Source organism: Lepeophtheirus salmonis, chromosome 4 (genome assembly GCF_016086655.4).
Source record: "Lepeophtheirus salmonis chromosome 4, UVic_Lsal_1.4, whole genome shotgun sequence".
NCBI lineage: Eukaryota > Metazoa > Arthropoda > Copepoda > Siphonostomatoida > Caligidae > Lepeophtheirus > Lepeophtheirus salmonis.
In genome coordinates, this window is record NC_052134.2 from 4,008,330 (window position 1) to 4,028,140 (window position 19,811).

The window sequence follows — 19,811 nt, forward strand, 5'->3', positions numbered from 1 at the left end:
CAGTGTTAAAGTGCATATTGTACATAATATGTGTTTCAATATAAAATTTGGCTCAATTAAAAATATATAATACCTATTCTATGTCTTTAAATTGAAAACAGTCTATACAGTTGTAACTCTATAATATCGAGTAATCAAGAGAGGAAGTTATGATTTTAAAAATAAATGCTCCAATAAATTTGATTTATTGGAAGCCTTATTTTAACAAAATATGATTACAAGTTAAAACAATTTCGTAATTCAATTAATAATTATTCACTTTTACTACTTGAAGCCTTATTTTCTCGAAAATACGTACCACTCTATCAGTCTAAGTATAAGTTATCAATACTTTTTATTCAAAAATAAACTAAGGGATATATAACTAACAATTTAAACTGGAAATTTTTTCACTTTTCTAAAAAAAATCTAGAAAGTTCTTTCAATATACACGTAAATATTATGGTGACATCCTTCTCCGCATTGAATCTTCTTATACCATTCCATCCTTAGGAGCATTCTCCAGAATCATGTACTGCATGGTTGAAATAAGCCTGAATTTCTTGCATAGATTTTCCTTTAGTCTCCGGTACTTTCAAAACTGCAAAGATAATGGAAGCGAGGCAAAAGACTGCAAAGACAAGGAATGTTCCATGACTTCCTATGCTGAGAATGCTTTGTGGAAAGAGTTTGACAGTGATGAATATATTTAGGTAGCAAGAACAAGTTGCAATTCCAGATATAACTCCCTTTAACTGAAAAAATAAAGATAATGTAACTTAAACATAGTTAAAATGTTACAATTTTGGCCTTCAAATTTCGTATGCAACAAGTAGAAAATTGAAATCTATTTCCCTTCGTTTAAAGAAAAAAAACAAACTCATTAGTATTCTTTGATTTGTTTTAATAAATTATTACTGAGACTATGTACAAATGAAAGTACATTTACCTTTAAAATAATAAGAATAGTTGTGAAGACTACATAAGTATTTACACCTATGTACCGCCACTGTCTTAAAAAATATGAATTCTGCTAAGTTTACTTCCATAAGAATCAGCAAAGAGATTCTTATTAAACGTGTTGTAGATCATAAACACTACAAAAATAGTTTATTAACCTAAAGGACTCAATTCCTTCGGATTAACTATTTGTTCTTGAACAACCTTTTATAACGAAGTTTTTGAACTGGGTAAGAAATAAACCCCAAAATAATTCGTATTTAATGACATAATAAACAATTAAATGATTATATTAATTAACATATAAAATAAATTATTTATTTTTCAAACCATTCCATCCATTTTACACCCTTAAATATCAACATAAATATAGAAAAGTCCAAGAAATTAAACCGAAAAACGAAGGAATTTTTTTAAAGCAAAACTGTTAATTAAATTTACTAAACCTCGATTTAAAATCGCTAGCTAATATATATACAAATTAATCCTAAACAAGGCATTATCAAAATAAATAAATATAATAAGATTCAATGTTTGAAGAGCTCATTGAAAAAGATGGGTCATAAAATATAGATTTAAAGTAATTAAAATCATTTTAATTAATCACAGGGTGTATAACATCCCAGTGCACTAACAAAAGGTTAATGAAGGTGTCATTTACTGACCACTTAACCTCCCTTCTAGATATTATATTAACCATTTGTGCTAAAAACATGACTTTGATGATCCATTAATTTTTTTATTCATCTCTTAGTATTGCAAAGTAATTACAGCTTTAAAAAAAAACTTCATCTAAGGGATCGTAAATTTTAAAGACAAACAATTTACTCCTAGATAAGAAACTTTCAAGGCCTTATGAAGGTTTTTAATCTACATACATACATTATGATACTTCAATACATAGATACTACGTAGTATTATAAAAAGTTGATAAAAAAAGATTAATTAAAACAATATCAATAATTTTAATCAGTAATTAACTTTATATATTTTAGCTTCTTAACATACTTAGGTTTCTGCATATCAAACTTCAATATCATTAATCTATAGAATAAGTACAGTTGGTAGGGAGATGGAATTATAAAGATCTAGAGTAATCATGTTAAATGTTTATTCCCACATGAGGGGAACACAAGAGGAGTGATTAGTCGAAAAAGAGTAAACATCATTATTAACTCAATTCCTCTCAAAGGAGAAATATAGAAAAACCAGCTAAACTGACTGCATAATTATTCAATGTTTCTAGGGATTGAACACTGATCCAAAGTAATCGGATAAAATATAGTTAAACTGGTATTATTCAAAATATCCGAAACCCGAACCAGCTTGACGTACCCAAACTTTAAGGTCATAAAAAAGATCTAAGGGATTTTCCGAATTATAAAAGCCTAATACAATTATTGCATAATACTAAATCCTAGTTATAAATATTTTTTGAATCTATATCGAAAATACACTCCATTTATCTTGCTCGGTGATTGGAGAGACATATACAAAAACAGTTGAATTGCGTGATTATTCTATAAGACGTTATCTCACACGTCGTTACTTTTATTGTATCACACAACTTTTCTCCCGAAGAGAAACAGAAAAAAGGATTAAAAATCATTTAGAAGTAGGCCAATTTTTCTCAACTGTGGATCTATTGGTCAATATTTGCTTAGAATTGTTCATAATTGAAAAAAAAAACTAATTATAATTCAACCAATCAAAATTCAGTACACTGATTAGGAGAAAAGGAGTAAAAACATTGACAGCTGACCACAATATACTGTGTATTTTTGCGTTAGCGAGGTAACACCATGTATTGTACATAAACACTAAAATAATAATTCTATATTTGGAAGAATTGGCTGTCTACGAACTGATTTAGGACCTTTTATATTTGCAAGATACAATTAAGATTATGAATTGTGCAATATTATTATTTAAAAATTTAAAAAAAACAACGAATTAGCGTGTCTCATAGTAATAATATTCGTTATTTATTGTTTCAGAATAAGTAATCATTAAAAATATAATCATAATCATACTCCTATTTTATTTAAGTCTGAGCTTTGGGTAAAATGCCTATAAAATTCGAGACAAGTATCCGTCGAATTTTAGCCTTGGATCTGGATCAGAAAATTTGAGAACACAAAATTTACACAAGTATTTTGGTCTAAAGATTGGAACCGACCCAGATCCGATAAATGTGGATCTGTCCTATCTTTACATGTGTCTAGAATTCCATGGTAGGGGTAGTGTTGAGAATCCTTTACTAAAAAAAGTCCTTTTTTTTCTCTTTTCCAGTAAAAAAATTGACATGGAACTGGATCAATACCGATTTCGTCCATATTCACAAAAATACCAAGTCCAAAATGGGTGAAACTTTGCTGAGTAACTGCCAACAGACCTACTAGACAGATTGGACTAAAGGACTCAAGTCCTTTAGATGTGATTATCTCTTATTTACGAGTGTTGCCATGTTGTCATTGAGGTTGTAGACTTTTCAGATCACCCTCGTACATTTCCAAGATGGTTTCCGTTAGTATAAAAACCATATTTGAACCCCTTAATTAGATAGTATCGTAAATATGAGGGGAGGTGGACATTTTGATGTTATTTCTCCAATTTAAATAAAGAAAAAAAAATATTTGAAAATGTAGGAAAATAAAATAAAAGTATGTACAAAAAAGTAATCTTTCGCTATTTACTTAAATCTTATGAATAAAGCTACAAATATTAATTTCCAAAGTACTTTATATCTAAAGAAAAATAAAAAAAATGTCCTTTGGATCATTATGAGCATCGATATCAAACAAAAATATATCTATGGAGAAATTTAATGTTTAAACTAGTTTGAAAACTGTGATGTTTTTACATTACATCGGTATTAATGTTTTAATGAGTTAACTAAGCCCATGGGACGTAGCATTGAACAAATTTTTTGGTCTTCTGTACTTTTGTACGGGTCAAGTGAAATCAATCAAAAAAAAATTTATATATATTTTGCCAAAATACCATCTTCAATTTTATTTCAAATTTGGCACATATTTTAATATTAGTTAAAAACTCAAGCATCCACTATTTCAACCTTTTTTATCCTCAGATTCAGGATCTAGAGGCTTTAAAAGATTTGTCTTCAAAGGCCACCGACCCTATTTTGATATCGTCGTATTTTAAGTGTTTCTGAAGATATTGATCCACTTTAAAAACCATTTAATAGATAATTGTTGTATCCTTTTGTTGCATTTGATTGTATAAACCAACAAATAAGTTTCTATCCATAAGGTCAATATTTTGAGGTAAAAAAAAAAAAAATGAAACATGTCCATTTTCAATTATTTTCAAATTTTATATGTTAATTTGTAATATATATTGTAAGCATATACAGTAAGTTTTTAGAGATACATTCGATTCTACAATATTTATACAAATACTAAAGATGAAAATGTATGCGTAGCTAGACTAAATTTCTGAATATGGGTACATATAAAATAAGCTTAAATTTTACAACGCACCTGATTATTCTTAATTATACATTAGATTGATGCAGTTGTCCCCAAAATTAGAATTTCTTGTCAGAATCAGCAGAACCGAATTTTGGTACTGTTTTTTTATGTAAGTCGAACACAACCTCCAAATTTTAGTGAATTTGGTTAAAGTTTACCAATAGAAATATTAAAATTTTTAAACACGTTTAAAGCAAGAAACAAAAATTGGTGTGTTATTTTAAAAAGTTGTATTTCAATAAAAATTTATATGAACAAGGAAGGATTATAATTTTTTTTGGACTCTAATTTCCTTGATTGTAGAAAGTAATAAGTGATTGCGCCTAGACCGTTTATGAAATATAATAGTCAATAGATATTATTAAACTTCAGTACATAAATAAAACCTTTCGTCCTTTTTTCGTATAAATTATCCTTTTAATATAAAATAAATTTAAATTATAAATCATCGTCAGAATCAGACGAGGCAAAAAAAAAAAAAAAAATTAAACAAGATAATCGTTATTTTATTATAGAAATATGTTAGTTCGGAATATGTCTTTTATTAAACCCATTATAAAAAAGTTTTGCTCAATACACGTTTAGAAATTGCAATTGTGTTAGAGGTAAACGTTAACCAAATTTGCTAAAATTTTGTTTTTGTGTTCTACTTATCTAGCTGCAGTACCAAAATTTGAGAACCCTCTGTTAAATGGATCTAGTCATTAAAAGACTTACCTCTGTGGTACAGAGCTCTCCTATTAGAATCCATGGAACAATTCCTAATCCTATACCATAGGCAAGGATATACATAATGACTTCCAATGCTGGTAATAGAAGCATCCATTTATCTTCAACATTTTTGATCGACATGAAATATAAGGTGAGTGCTAGGAGACAGAGAATAACGCCTGCAATCCCTGATGAAATAATGAGTAAAGTTCTTCGACCCAGCTTCTTCAATAAAATTGTGCCTATGATTGTTCCAATTATCCGAATAAATCCAACCAGAATACTAGGAATATATTCGAGACCATTCCCTGATATTCCAACATCTACAATGTAATCAAAGACATTTACAACTCATGGTAGTGGGTTAACTTCCAGACTTTTCTGTCATACACAACTTAAATATTACTAATCATCATTGTCACTGATGTATGTACTGAAATGGACCCTACAAAGCAAAATGCTGTTGCATATTTTATATATCAATACTAAATAATATCTTCATTTAACTTACAAAAGGGTATATTTTATTATTAGAAGGATCCTTAACGAATCAATTCGTTATTCTATATAAACACCATCATTAAGTCTTTAAATAACAATAATGAGGTTTCGTGTTTTTGTTTGACAATTTGTTCCGAAAATATTAAATAACATTTAAATTAAGTTTGCCAGGCTAGTTACTCACTTTATTTGAAAAATAAGATTTTTAACTCTCATTAATAAACTTTTATGATTTTATCACTATTTGACAAAAACTGCAAAAAAATATTCAATCCCTTTTTTAAATTCTACATTACATTCTAAATCATAGTTATAAATATTGTAATTGTAAATACACCTTATCGCCTCTATCTCAACAAATAATTTTCCTCGGAATATACTTTTGGTTCAGACCTGGTATTATACAGAATCAAACTTACAACTTATATTTCAGTCAGTAAAACAAAATAAGGTGTTAGCCTTCCCTCTCATATTATCATGGTTTTACCTTTGTAGCGTTTTCTGAGGTTTAGGTTCTTGAACTGCTGTAATTGAAACAAAAATAAGTTGAACTGATAATATTCGTTATAGGTGTCAGTAAAACTAATTGGGAAATGTCTTTTCTCGAAAATCATAAAAATATATTAGGACAAAATTTATTGCCCAAAAAAATATAATCGGAGAAATTGATGGCTTGACCAGAACCGAGAAAACTGAACTGTAACGGTTAAATAAATGAACCAGGGCTGGAACCAATACAACAGTTGAACCTGTACAGGGTACAACGTTGCTCATTTGATATAGCCCTAGTCCAGAAAGATCTTATTTTGGGTATAATAAGGGTTTATGAGGGTGGTCTAAAACGTTTCCTACTTCAACGTGTAGATGGCAGCACTCATTTATAAAAGCTAGTCGCATATATCTAGTTACTAGAAATATAAGGTTATTCCATTACGCGTCTACGAAAGATGTTTGATTTCCAGCACACTTTTTTATAGTGACGTCATAGCATATGATTGGTTGAATTTTTTGTCAAAATCTATCTCTCTTGTCCAGGAGTCAGTACGATACATCAAATAATATGATTGGTTACGTGTTTTGTCACAATCTGTGTGTCTTGCCCAGCAGTCGGTAGGATACATCAAATTGAAAAGTCTAGGATGACCGAATGCATGATGGTCTAACCTTGTATTTTTATAATCTTGCTATGCATCATCTGTTGACATTGACCCCCTAAAGTTTCTTCCATTTTGGACGCGGAGTTGTTATGTTACAGTTGTTTGAGTTAGTTGATCGGAGTGTTAAAGTGAACAAAATCGAGTTATGAGCCGTTATTATATATTTGCACTCCAAAATAGCTGAAACAACTAGTCACATCCATGTAGCATCTTTTGACAGTTACTCACCAAAGTTTTAGCCATGTTGGAAAACGAAATATTGCTTAACAATTCGAATCTCGATTTCATCCATTTTCACAAAAACACTTTGATCAACTCACTCAAACGACTTTTACGTAGCAAATGGGCATCCAAAATGGCTGAAACTTTGGTGAGTAACTGCCAATAGAAGTTAAATAGATGTGATTAGCTTTTATTTGCATGTGCTGCAATCTTCACGTTGAGGCTGTAAGCTTTTCAGATCCCCCTCGTATGTGTATATTTTGTTACCTTTAAAAATATTAACGGAATAAAAAATGACTGCGTAACTTCCGGTCCATTGCTGAAGTGCAAATAAGACTGTAAGAACAATCATAGGATTATATGCTGATGGCTTGGAAAACTTCCGAAGCTTATCCAAATATCTTTCGTTATCATTTTTTTCTGCTGACTTTAATCCTTCCAACTCCGTACATATATCGTACTTGGGACCTCTTAACCATTTTAAAACCTGTTGGGGATCCTAATTATAGTCATTTATTTTTTAAATTATTTACATACTTTCTCCGTTTTCTGAAACTTGTCTTTGGATGCTAGATAGAGTGGAGTTTCAGGGAGGTAGAATAATAATACCAATATATACAGAACCGGTTGCACTCCACAAATGAGGCAAACCGTTCTCCAGTTTAATAGAGCTCCTAGAATATACACTTTTGTTATTCCAACACTCACGAATACGGCACCAAGAGCACCAAATTGTCCTCTGTTATTTGAATCTGCAATTTCTACTAGATACATTTGACTAACAGTGGATATAAGACCAATTCCACCCAAAATACGTCCGAAAATTATAATCACGAAATTTCCATCAGATATACCAATTAGAAGCCATCCAAGTACTAAAGGAATGGATTGAAAAACTAATGTCATTCGACGCCCTATCAGGCCTGAAATAGCTCCAAAAAATAGTGCTCCAAATATTTGTCCAAGATTAATTATACTTGCTAATGGTGAAAACATAATATTGATTATAGATTTTTTTCCTTAAAATAATATGAAACGGAGTTACCAATCCAAGAAGCTTCTTCCGATTTACTATCAAGTTGAAATTCAACTTCCATTTGGGGTAACAAAATGGCACTGAAACCAAAGACTGCTCCTATGCTTGTAGATCCAAGAGCAGCTGTAAGAAATGCAGCTATGAACTTCAAATTAAAAAAGAATTATTATCAGTAAAAAATATGTTTTAATCAAGATAGAATAACCAAATAAATTAGAATATCATGGATTCTGAAATTGTCTTTTATTTAGTAAAACATGTAAATAATACTTTAATTTTTTACAAACTGAACGCGTTCATTTAGAGTCAGTAATGAGTTTTTTTGTATTTTAACAGATTTTTTAGTATGCTTTTTGGCACATATCTCATAATTTTTTGCAAAATTAGGAGTAAGAAAACGAAAAAAAAAAATATTTTTTTACGGAGCAAAACTTCTTGAAGTTAAATGCAGAATCTTTTAAGATTCCATAAAAATGGATATGTTTAAAAAAAGTTGGAAAATTACGTGGCAATCTTTCATCTTTTTTTTTTTGTATCTCAACTTTTTATGAAAAAAACAAAAAAAAATGCAAGAAAATAGTTCCAAAATTATATGTTAAAGTAGTTGGGTTTGGGTAAAGAAATCCTAGATAGGCTAGAGAAGTGTTTAATTTTCACTTATTTGGTTATACTTCGATCTGGACCGATCTCGTTGTAAAATTCACTTGTACAAAGCGTTCTTTTCTCCAACTGTGAAAATATTCCTTATTTAATAGTTGATAATTATAATTGGTATAACATCACCTAATTAATGCACAACCAACCAACGGTCAGACCATGAATAAGGAAGATAGAAGAAATAAATTGACAGGTATCTCAAAAATACATACATAGAAGTTACTTATGTTTGAAAATACCATTGGGAAATAAGTGCAAATGATTAATTTTACAAATTTTATTCTGGTTGACTGTTTTCTTAATTTTTGGATATAAGTGGTTGAGAAATATTTTTTTTCAATTAAAAAATAATCGTAGAACATAATTTATTGTTAGGGGTGTCCGTAAGGGGTGGGATGGAGGGGCCGTACCCCCCTCCCCTACAAAAAAAAAAATAATAATAAATAAAATAACTTATGCTTTTTACAAGAAAATTTAATATTTGATATTTTTTTCCAAACAATTCAATTTCTTGAGAATAACTATGGATTATCGAATTTTTTTGAAAAAATTTAATTTTTTGTGAACAACTGTTGATTTTTTAATTTTTTTATGAGAAAATTTAATTTTTTGAGAATAGTTGTTGATTTTTGATTTTTTTTTTAAATGAAATTAGTTGCTAGTAAAACAATTCTTCCCCGCTATAAAATTATTATTCTATAATTGTTAGGAATTTTTCTCAGAATTAAAAAAAACAAACAATTCTAATTCAAGCAATGAACACTCAGACCACTGATGAGGAGAAAAGAACAAGAAATAACGTTCAAAGTAAATATTTTAAAGTTAAAGTCTTTATTATTCCAGGAAATCAACTCTAGATTTTTCCAAGTTAATTTGTTAGTACAATTCATACTTTTGCCAAAATCAAAGATTTTTGTCATCCATTTTGTAGATTTTTTAAAAAAAAAATAATCAATTTTATGTAATCCATATCGTCAAATGTTTGTATAACCTTTTTCAAGCAGTTCCTAACTTTTATATATCTGATAGTACGGTTTTACCATATGAAATTATTATGACATAGAGATAGTAACTGGCCTTGTCGCCGTTTTTCAGGAGCACAATCACACGTAACCAGGGCTGTAGAGTCAGAGCTGGGAAATTTGTACCGAATTGGACTCTGGCTACACAAATTAATATAATTTATGTAAACAAAAATTATTTATAATCTAAGGCTTACATTGAGAAGTCGAAAAGTTATTTTCTAAATGATTAAATTATAATTTCTAAATTATAGATAGCACTATAAATTTATGAAACTTATTGAGTTAACTAATTTATTAGTTGAATGAACAAATTGCAACGTGCTTTATAGTCCATGCAATCACAATTTTCAAACAACACTAAAGTCATAATTATTATGTTGGGTAGAGCATAGCCACTAGCCGTGCTAGTTCATTACTTAGTCTTGTGAATAGGCAATGTCATTAGAGAAAAGTGTAACGTCGGAGTGAGATGTTTAGTGTATTGTCGTTCCTCGGAATACATAAATTATTTTTCGAAACTTATGAATGCATTAGCAATAGATACATTTTGATCCATTACATTTCTTGTTCATCTTGTTAAATATCTTATATTCAAAATATTTTCTTTATACATAGCACAATTATTTACTGCGTATAACTAGTAACTATCTATAGCTATAAATTAAATCTATATTTAAAGTATGACTCAATATTACTTATTATATTAGCAATAAAACAAATTATAAAAAAATAATTATGTCTTTCAGAGTTGGAGTCGTGCATTTTATGTACCAACCCCGCAGCCCTGCGCGTAACTACTCACTCAATACTTAGAAGTTAGAAATTCTATACTCAATAATAGAAATAACAGATTGAAGTAAAAATAAATATGATTTGATGACCTCATTTCAAGTTACGTTCTTTCTTTAAATTTAATAAAAACTAAGGCTTATAGAAATACAAAGTTAGACCATCATGTAATCAGGCTTGCTAGAAACTATCAATTTGATGTATCGTACCGACTGCAGGGTAAGAAAGACAGATTATGACAAAATATGCAACCAATCATAGTATATGACGTCACTATTCCTAGATTTTTAATTTGATGTATCGTACCGACTATTGGGTAAGAAAGACAGATTTTAACAAAACACACAACCAATCATACTCTATGACGTCAATATTAAAAAGCGTGGTGGAAATCAAACATCAGTCGTGCACGGGTTAAATTATAACCTTGTATTTCTATTAACCTTGATATAATGTACTTTCCGTGGTTTTTTCTTTTTTTATATGAGTTGAACTAAACATCTGTGATATTTCATTCATTATATACAGTGCTCCCGTGTATATTATATTCTTTTTTCATATTGTAATATTGGTATATAAATCAGGATCACTATATTCAGTGTATCCCCATTTCTATGAACCACGATGGATATGTAACTCAATTAAATGTTAAATGCTGATCCTATAAAAAGCAAATATTGTTTACAAAATGAAAGATAATTTACTTATATGTGTTTTAATAAATCCCATTTGCTCTCAAATAGATAAAAACTAAGCGTTATTGATCCATGAAATAATAACCACAAATAAAAATAATAGATTTATTAAATTCTATAGTGCTTTTTCTAAATTTTTTTATATTAAAAGCAAACATATTTGTGAAACTAACATTATATTTTTGATGTGATAAATGATTTAATTTTGTTCTAAAAATTAGCTCAAATTTACCATAACAAAAAATAATAAAAATATCTGAAAAAAAGTATCAAATACCTTATTTGAAATAAAAGAAACTTATTATTGATTTTTCAAGTAATACTATCAATTGATTTGGAACATACCAAGGTTAACAGAAATACAAGGTTAGACCATCATGTAATCGGGCTGGCTAGAATTTTCAATTTAATGTATCGTACCGACTGTTAGGTAAGACATACAGTGTTTGACAAAACACGCAACAAATCAAAGTCCATGATGCCACTATATTAGAATTTTCAATTTGATGTATTGTATTGACTGCGGTGCAAAAAAAAGACAGATTATGACAAAACACGCAACCACTTATACACTATGACGTCAATATTTAAAAAAAAATTGGTGAAAGTCAAACATCAGTCGTATACGCGCAATGGTATAACCTTGTATTTCTATTGACCTTGGTTCATACCATATTTTTGAAAATGTATTATTTAATTTACTGATCTCTGCTTTATGATAAAGATGCAATTTTAATTATTGAATTACAACTACTGAATCCATGTTATTCTGAACAAAAGTAAACAAATTCATGACTCTTTTTGTTTAGGACTTATATCAATGTATGTAATGATGTAACAATATTGAAATGTACAGTAGGACATTTTCTTCATAAGGAGTCTTCTAAAGATAGTTACATAGTATAAATAGTTATGTCATTAATATACAAATATATGTAGATCTTATTTTGCTTCTACAATTTTTTTTTAAATGTTCTCATAAGAAACATTTAATTCTAAACCAGTGTTGTCTAGTCATTTTCAAATTATAATTAATTAGGGTTCATGTTCCATTTTGCTTCTATCAATCCTTAAAAAGCTTAATACTATTTTGCAGTCATGTTGATAGTTAACAAATACTAATAAAATTTAGAGAACTGTATACAAAATTATAATCGTTTGGAGTCTAGCAAACTCATCTGCATATAATTAATTATTATTCATAACGACTCATGTAACTATGAGTACATAAAACATTCTTATAATTAATGATCACTAATTAAACTCTATATGAATAAACTCACAAATGATAAAAAAATTCAATTATAAACTTTGAAAGTGTCTTAAGGAAGAAGTTATTTTGATTGGTTCATATAAAATAGAAACAAGGTTAGTGGCTAAAACTTTCCGATATGATTGGCTATTTGGTAATTTATGTGATCATTAGACAATGACTAAGTGATTTCTCAATTCAACATATTGAAATATTGTTCGGGGATATCTAAAAATATATTCTCTCAATTACATACTAAAATCATCCAAAAATCTTATAATGGTTGTGTCAAGCTTAGGAAAGACTTAAAGTAAGATCAGAACTATTTTTGGGGTCCACCTTTATATAATTTCATTTTAAAAATAGTGTAGTTATGGGTGCATAAAAATGGTTAATTATCCCTAATTTAACACTATAGGAATAAGTTATATTTATAATAATATTTCCGGGATGTAGTTACATTTGTAGTATGTTGGATGCCAAAAAAAAAAATGCATTACCTTTTCTTCTAATGGATATTACACAGCTACACATTATAAGTAGACAATACTTTGTTATTATAGATTCAAAATTACGTGGAAAAAAAATCAATTGCAATTTGATTTTGTATGCGTTGAGTAACAGAATACTATTTCTATTATTTTAAATCTGTGATAATATAGCTCGATAATGTCAAAAATCATATTTTATCATCAATCCATTGTTCCTACTTATGTATTTACATCCCTACACGGCATAAAATGCAAAATCCTTTGTATGACACAATGTGTGCAAAAATAAAATAAGGAAAAACACAAAGACTACCATGTTTAAGCAATAGCTGATATACATAGTTTCATTTACGTATTTATACTTTATGGATATCTTAGTCCATTAGAACAAATATTATTTAGTGAGTTATTTCAAAAATAAGAATATATATAATTTGTCAAAATGCTCTGTACCTGATTCCTTCCTGGTTTATTCCCATCAATCGTTGCTTCCATACTTCTTCTTCCTCCTTGGTTGTAAAAGGTAATCAAAAATGTTTAATCTATTCCCAAATCGTTGTCATGACAATGGAACAAACTTTTCATAATCTATTTTCTCATTCAAGGGGGTGAAATTCGAGTTAAGGACTATAAGCACATACATATTTTTGTTTTTAATCTTCCACCGCATATGTACTATGTATTTATGCCTTGCTTGTAAAATTAACTACATAGCATCATTTGAAAAAGTACTCATTATTTAATAAACAGGCCACCCACCCCACCCCCGCCCAACTTATCTTTGACATTTTGTATATGGAATGACCGAAGAATCTCTATAGAGAATGACACTCATAATAATTTATTATTATTGTAGCAATTCTCATTGTAGCAGTGCCATCCCTATTAGTCCTAGATAAAATATACACAGGGTGTTTGTTCAAAGAATATTATAATCGTCCAACACACATTCTTTGTTTCTCCGGCTTTTTTGATCAACATAGAGCTAATGTATATACTCTTTTTTAGTGATCTATTTATTTTATGTCATCTTATTAACAATTAAAAAATAAAGATCTTTTAATTCCCTAAAACATTTATTCAATGTTTGTTTTAATGAAATTCCTTCGTTCATTTCATAACTATTCTACTAGTCGAGGGTGCGTTTCTTGTATAGTTATACACATTTTAAATCTGAATTCTACGTCGTTCTTAATTATATTCTATATAAGAGGCACAAGAGGAGCATTTGCCATTGTGAGCCTCACAATGCGTCCGGATTTTTACATTACTTGTTTTAGAATGTTTAATTAATACACTAAATGGGTTCATTGCTATTGTGTCTTAAAATTTGAACAAATACACACATTAGTTCAGTGTGTATTTCGTTTTGATTGGTCACATTAGGGTAAATTAGATTTCAGGCAAAAAAATATATTGGCAAATAAATTTCATCTAGTAATGGCTCACGAGATTAACACTCAATTAGTTTGTATTTGGTATAAGTTGTCCATAATATTTTGTTACAGTTTATAAGTCTCGAAACATTCTTTGGGATGTGGAAATCAGTTATGATCAACAGCTATTAAAATCACTTATTACCTCCGTGGACAAAGTAATGTTTTTCTCTCTATTTGTTTGTCTTTTTGCATACAAGGTTTTGGAAAAATTTACAAATCAATATTTGTCAAACTTTGTATGGAGTTTATAAATTTTGAGAGGGCAAAGACAAAGGTTAAGGTTTGGCAAAATCGACTATAATTTTTGAATATATTGAGATACATAACTCAAAATAGTCTTAATTTTAAGGGAAAAAGATTTTAGGTTGAGGTTTGTACTCAACGATTGCTCATTCTAGTTATTCATATATTTACGGCAATTGATTTCTTGTCACCTAGAAGAAATTTATAATTTTAATTGGTTGATTCTTAAATTACTATTAATAAATAGATTAAGTTACTGCCCTTCAAATGGAGTTTGAATTACAAGATACATTACACCAATTACAAATATTATAAGCTCTTTGGTTTCAAAGGCGGAGACTTGTCTCACAAATCCAAGTATTTATGTGTTTTTATGAAGTGCAGTTCCTGTTTTTATATTACTTTAACGTTCATTTTGAGTCTACAACCATTTATTTCTTGAGTTGAGTGTCAAGGTTTTTGTAAGTGCAACATAAAATAAATCAAAATTAATGGCCACAACCAAATATCAAATGTTAAGTATCAAACTCATGGTTACTGTTTTGCTACTTATTTTCGCTACAACATAGTATATTTTCATTATCGAAGATACTTTATGGAATACATTACAATATGAAGTGGAAAAGATGAAATGCTTCAAGGATAATTTGATTAAAATTGATCTCAAATCCAATAAAACCTCATGTTTTAGCTTTTTAGTATGAAATATAAATCAAGGCTTGAGTCTTTGATTTTGAGCTCACTTCCAGTCTCAGCGCTTCGTAATAAGGACTTGAATCCTTTGTTGAGAAGTTGATTCGAGATCGATATTTGGAAAAACAAAAATAATTATTTAACTTCTTTCCATTATAGATTGTAAATATGAAATTCCATCTTGTAAATTATATGCATTTGATCCATAGAGATAAATTGTATTTTATCTAGCACTTTGAAGAACAACTTTATGGAATTTGTACATTGTTCTTTCGACTTTATTTATAGACATTTAAATTGTTCTTTAGGGATGTTACATTATACATGCAATGCCACACCTTTTTTTTGGATCAACTCCTTAATATCAAGCGATCTATTCATTTTAAAATATCTTGTATTGTAAATATTCAACATTTCCTTTTTAAAACAATATTGATTCTTCAGTCACTCAAAAGCGGTCATTTTTGACCCGAGCATTTAAGAAAAAAAAAAGAGTAAACACGACCACCATTAAAAGTAAACTTGCTGGTCAGAGTGGGTCAGAGTTCACATATTTGAGCATTTAAAAATACAGCTAATGCTTGTGAGAAATTATTCTCTTGCACCCGATGTACGTAGGGTAGACTCACCGTCACTCCTTGAGAAGGAAATATAGATAATTGTATAAAATATGATTTTAATGTTTTGTTTGGCAATCTAAAAATTTTTATTTAATTTTTCAAAGCTGATATTATTATTTTATGATGCTCCTTTAATTGGTCAGATGGATTTGCACTCATTAAGTATAAGTAAATATTATTATATTACAGTTAAATCCATCTAAAGTATGAAGTACGTCATGTTTATTTTCTTCTTCATGTGTAACTGAATATCTAACCTACTCATATTTAGCTCATAAAAACCATTTTTCTTGAGCGCATTGTCATTGAGCTGCGCCACTCCAGATATCTCTTATTATTTGAATAGAGAAAATTAAAGTATAAATTAATCACTAATGGGTGCTCATGAATTGTGTAACACATAGGATTCTTTGGGTATTTATAAGTAGTCTTGTCCCAATCTTTCTATAGGACTGAAAGTCCAGTCCAGTTCGGTCTTGCATATCCCTATTAAAACTTATAAAGTTCGATCCTTGATGACGTCACCCAACTTTTTTATTAATCAGCTCTAGTTATGACAATCCGATGTGCTGAAGGTATTAAGGATCTGTCTGAAGGACTGGCCATAAGACTGAACTGGATTTGACCGAATAAGTAAGGACTAAGAGTAAGTCCTTGTTGGAATCAGAGTAAAATTGAGGATCAACATGGGAATAACTCTTGCCTAACTCCTTGCTAGATACGAAGTGGGATTTATATTTAATTCCTTCCTTTAATAGCTGATAGTAGGTAATCAGATGTAACTTTGAAATTTATTTGATTTGTATATGACGACAGGTTATAGTACATACAACTCTAGATATATACATCATGAATTTTGGCTTCAAAGACAATTCTTAGTTCAGACGGAGTAATGTCACTTACTTATATTAATTACGTCTTATTAAGTTACATTATGATGCGTTACATTTCATTCCGTCTTCACTTCGTGGAGAAAAGAAATATTTGTTAGAGTCAGAAGAAACATAAAGACAATATGTTTTGCAATGTCTAAGATTCATCATCGTTATAAAGAAAATATATAAATATATAAAATTTGTTGAAGAAATACATAAAATCTAGCCACAGTCACATTTATCAGAACAATGGCCGATTTTCTCATCAACATGATGATAAAGAAAATATTTATTGACTGACTTATATTATTTATCTTCTATTAAATAATCAATATCATCACAAGTTTTAGGGATTTTAACAGGATATTCATTAGGATATTTTTTCATACTGTTTTTTTTTAAATCAAAAATTTGACAAATATTTTTTTTTTACGAAAGAGAAAAAATCTTTTTTTACAGGCTTAAGAGTTAATTTTTTGTTTGAAGAGACTAACCATTTTTTTAAAGAAAATACATAATCTATTAGAGTATTAATAAAAAAAAATATTTTAAACTTAAAGAAATTTGCAATAAATATGGAATGGACCTGTTACTTAATTAAAGGAAACTAAAAACAAAGTTATCTTAATATATAATATTACATTTCATACTTGTAAAAAAAGTCCTTAAAGGTAGGCATTAAGCCACTTAAAAGTTAATTAGCAGAAATTGGGAAATATCCATTAATCGGCAGAATTAGAACCGGTGCAATGGAGGATGTAGGCAGTTGTATTTACAAAAAGTACTTTTTAGAAGTAAATAAAACATATTAATTTATACGGAAAGAGTCATAACATTAAATATTGAACACAATATAAGCTTAAAATTTTATAAATAGGTCCTCCAAAATAGAATAAAACATTATTATGTATAAAAAAAAGTTATTAAACAAATGTGAAAATTAGACAGGGATTTTATTTTATTTGGGAAAAATAAAATGATATATATTCATTCATAATCCATATTTTCACAAAATATTCAATAATATGTCGAAATAAAAAAGAAAATGACTATTAGAGCATGATCAAATTTAAAAACAACCACGATATTCGCAATGTACTAAGCTGTCGTCATAAACAAGTAAGCAGAAAACTACTAATAAATAATAATATACACAAGATACCTCCCTATTTCCGGGTATGTAAAGAAACTACTAATAAGTAACGAAGGTATGTGTATAAAGAAAAAACCAAGTATAGCAAAGGGTAATAGAAATACAAAGTTAGACCATCATAAAAAATGGGCTTACCAGAATTTTCAATCTGATGTATTGTATCGGCTGCTCAGCAAGACAGGCGGATTTTGACAAAACATGCAACCACTCATAGACTATGACGTCACTATTGCTAGAATTTTCAATTTAACGTATAGTACCGGCTACTAGGGAAGAAAAAAATATTTATACGAAGCACGCAACCACTCATCTACTCTGACGTCAATATTAAAAAAAAACGTGGTGGAAGTCAAACATCAGTCGTACACGCGTTATGGTATAACCTTGTATTTCTATTAACGATTAGAAAAGGAAGAAAGATTGAAGCGTGTGCTCTTTCTTCTCTTTGAATCAGTATTTAACAAGTCCTGGGAGTATAAACATCTCCCTGTCAAAAAAGAATTCTCGCCTATTTTTCATGTATATTCATTTAAAATACATATAAAATAAATGAATTTAAATGTAATTAGTGTTTTGCCCCGGCTGTAATGCTATTTTAAATGTAGAAAGTTCTCCTGCTTATAGCAATAATTCATTTTGTACCCCCAAAATTATATGACAGGCCATTGATGTCAATATACGTCTTTAATCAGTAATATCATTGGTCTTGCTCCTATCATCTCATCACACTCTTAAAGATCCCAAATCTCTACAATACCCATACTCCATTAAAAATTTGTAAGAGTAAAACATAATAATCATGATATGAGTAACTGTGACCTCATTTTTTATCCCGTTTTGGTAAACAAACGGTTACTAAATTTTGTATAAATAGTATATTTGACTCTGAATGAGGTTTAAAATACTTAAAAATATATAGTTTATAGAAATTTAATATATATTTCTAATAATATTTGAAAATTCGTTGAAAAAAAAAACACAATTATTTTTTAGTTTTTGACTATTTCATTTTAATTATCTTATCAAACTTAACTGTTCCTAATACAAAATGATAAGTAATTTTCATTCATGTAGAGCATTCTAATTAATTTACTCTAATTTTAATTTTAAAATACTCAAAATATTTTTGATGTATTTATGGAAATTTTATAGGTATTAGAGAAACACAAAACACATATACGAAAAAAATTGTTAATTACTTTATTTTCATAAAGTATTACAACTTCCAATCTATAACGTCCTATCCCCAAGGCACAAACTATAAAGCATTGACTCATCAATATCTGCATATAATTGCAATAGGCAAGATTTTTTTCTTTTTTCCTAGCATTGGGATGTATTTTGTTGTGTGAACTGTTTGAACCTCAAAACTAATTATATATGAAGTATATATTCTGATAAAGTAAAATATGTATAACAGCATTGATCTATGCATTTTTAACAATTATAATGCAACATCTGAAGTTTATGCAAAATAGAAAGAACAGAACACAAAAATGACATGATACAATTTCCAAAAATATACATTTAACAAGAGAAAACGATTAAACATGCTGCACTGTATAGTATACGGAGTATACTATTTTAAAGTTGTAGATATCACATATATATTTTTTGGGTTGGTTCGAAAGAAATAACTAACTTAATTATAATTAAATTTTGTAAAAAATGAATAATATTTTTTTCTTAACCTTTGATTGCGAACAAGTACCCGTGAGAGAGAAGCGTTTCTCTATACGTTATATTATTGTTGGTATGTTAAGAAGCCGAAAAATGGAATGCTAATCCCAACCATTAGAAAAATGTTTGGGAGAAGAGG

At 28.8% G+C, this 19,811-nt stretch overlaps 1 protein-coding gene across 2 annotated transcripts; it reads right to left on the minus strand.

The window, feature by feature from the left end:
• Positions 1-317: 317 nt before the first annotated feature.
• Positions 318-13,734, minus strand: LOC121116407 (facilitated trehalose transporter Tret1). 2 transcript variants are annotated; one of them, XM_040710664.2, is made up of 6 exons: positions 13,423-13,734; positions 8,070-8,183; positions 7,562-8,004; positions 7,292-7,511; positions 5,151-5,467; positions 318-734 (listed from the first exon to the last, which is right to left on the minus strand). In XM_040710664.2, the coding sequence occupies exons 2-6, from the start codon at positions 8,119-8,121 to the stop codon at positions 489-491; spliced, it is 1,278 nt and encodes a 425-aa protein (XP_040566598.1). In that variant the 5' UTR covers positions 8,122-8,183; positions 13,423-13,734; the 3' UTR covers positions 318-488. The 2 variants fall into 2 exon arrangements, with proteins under 2 accessions (XP_040566598.1, XP_040566596.1); XM_040710662.2 differs by having other exon boundaries at positions 8,070-8,205; positions 13,423-13,733.
• Between the last annotated feature and the right edge of the window lie 6,077 nt (positions 13,735-19,811).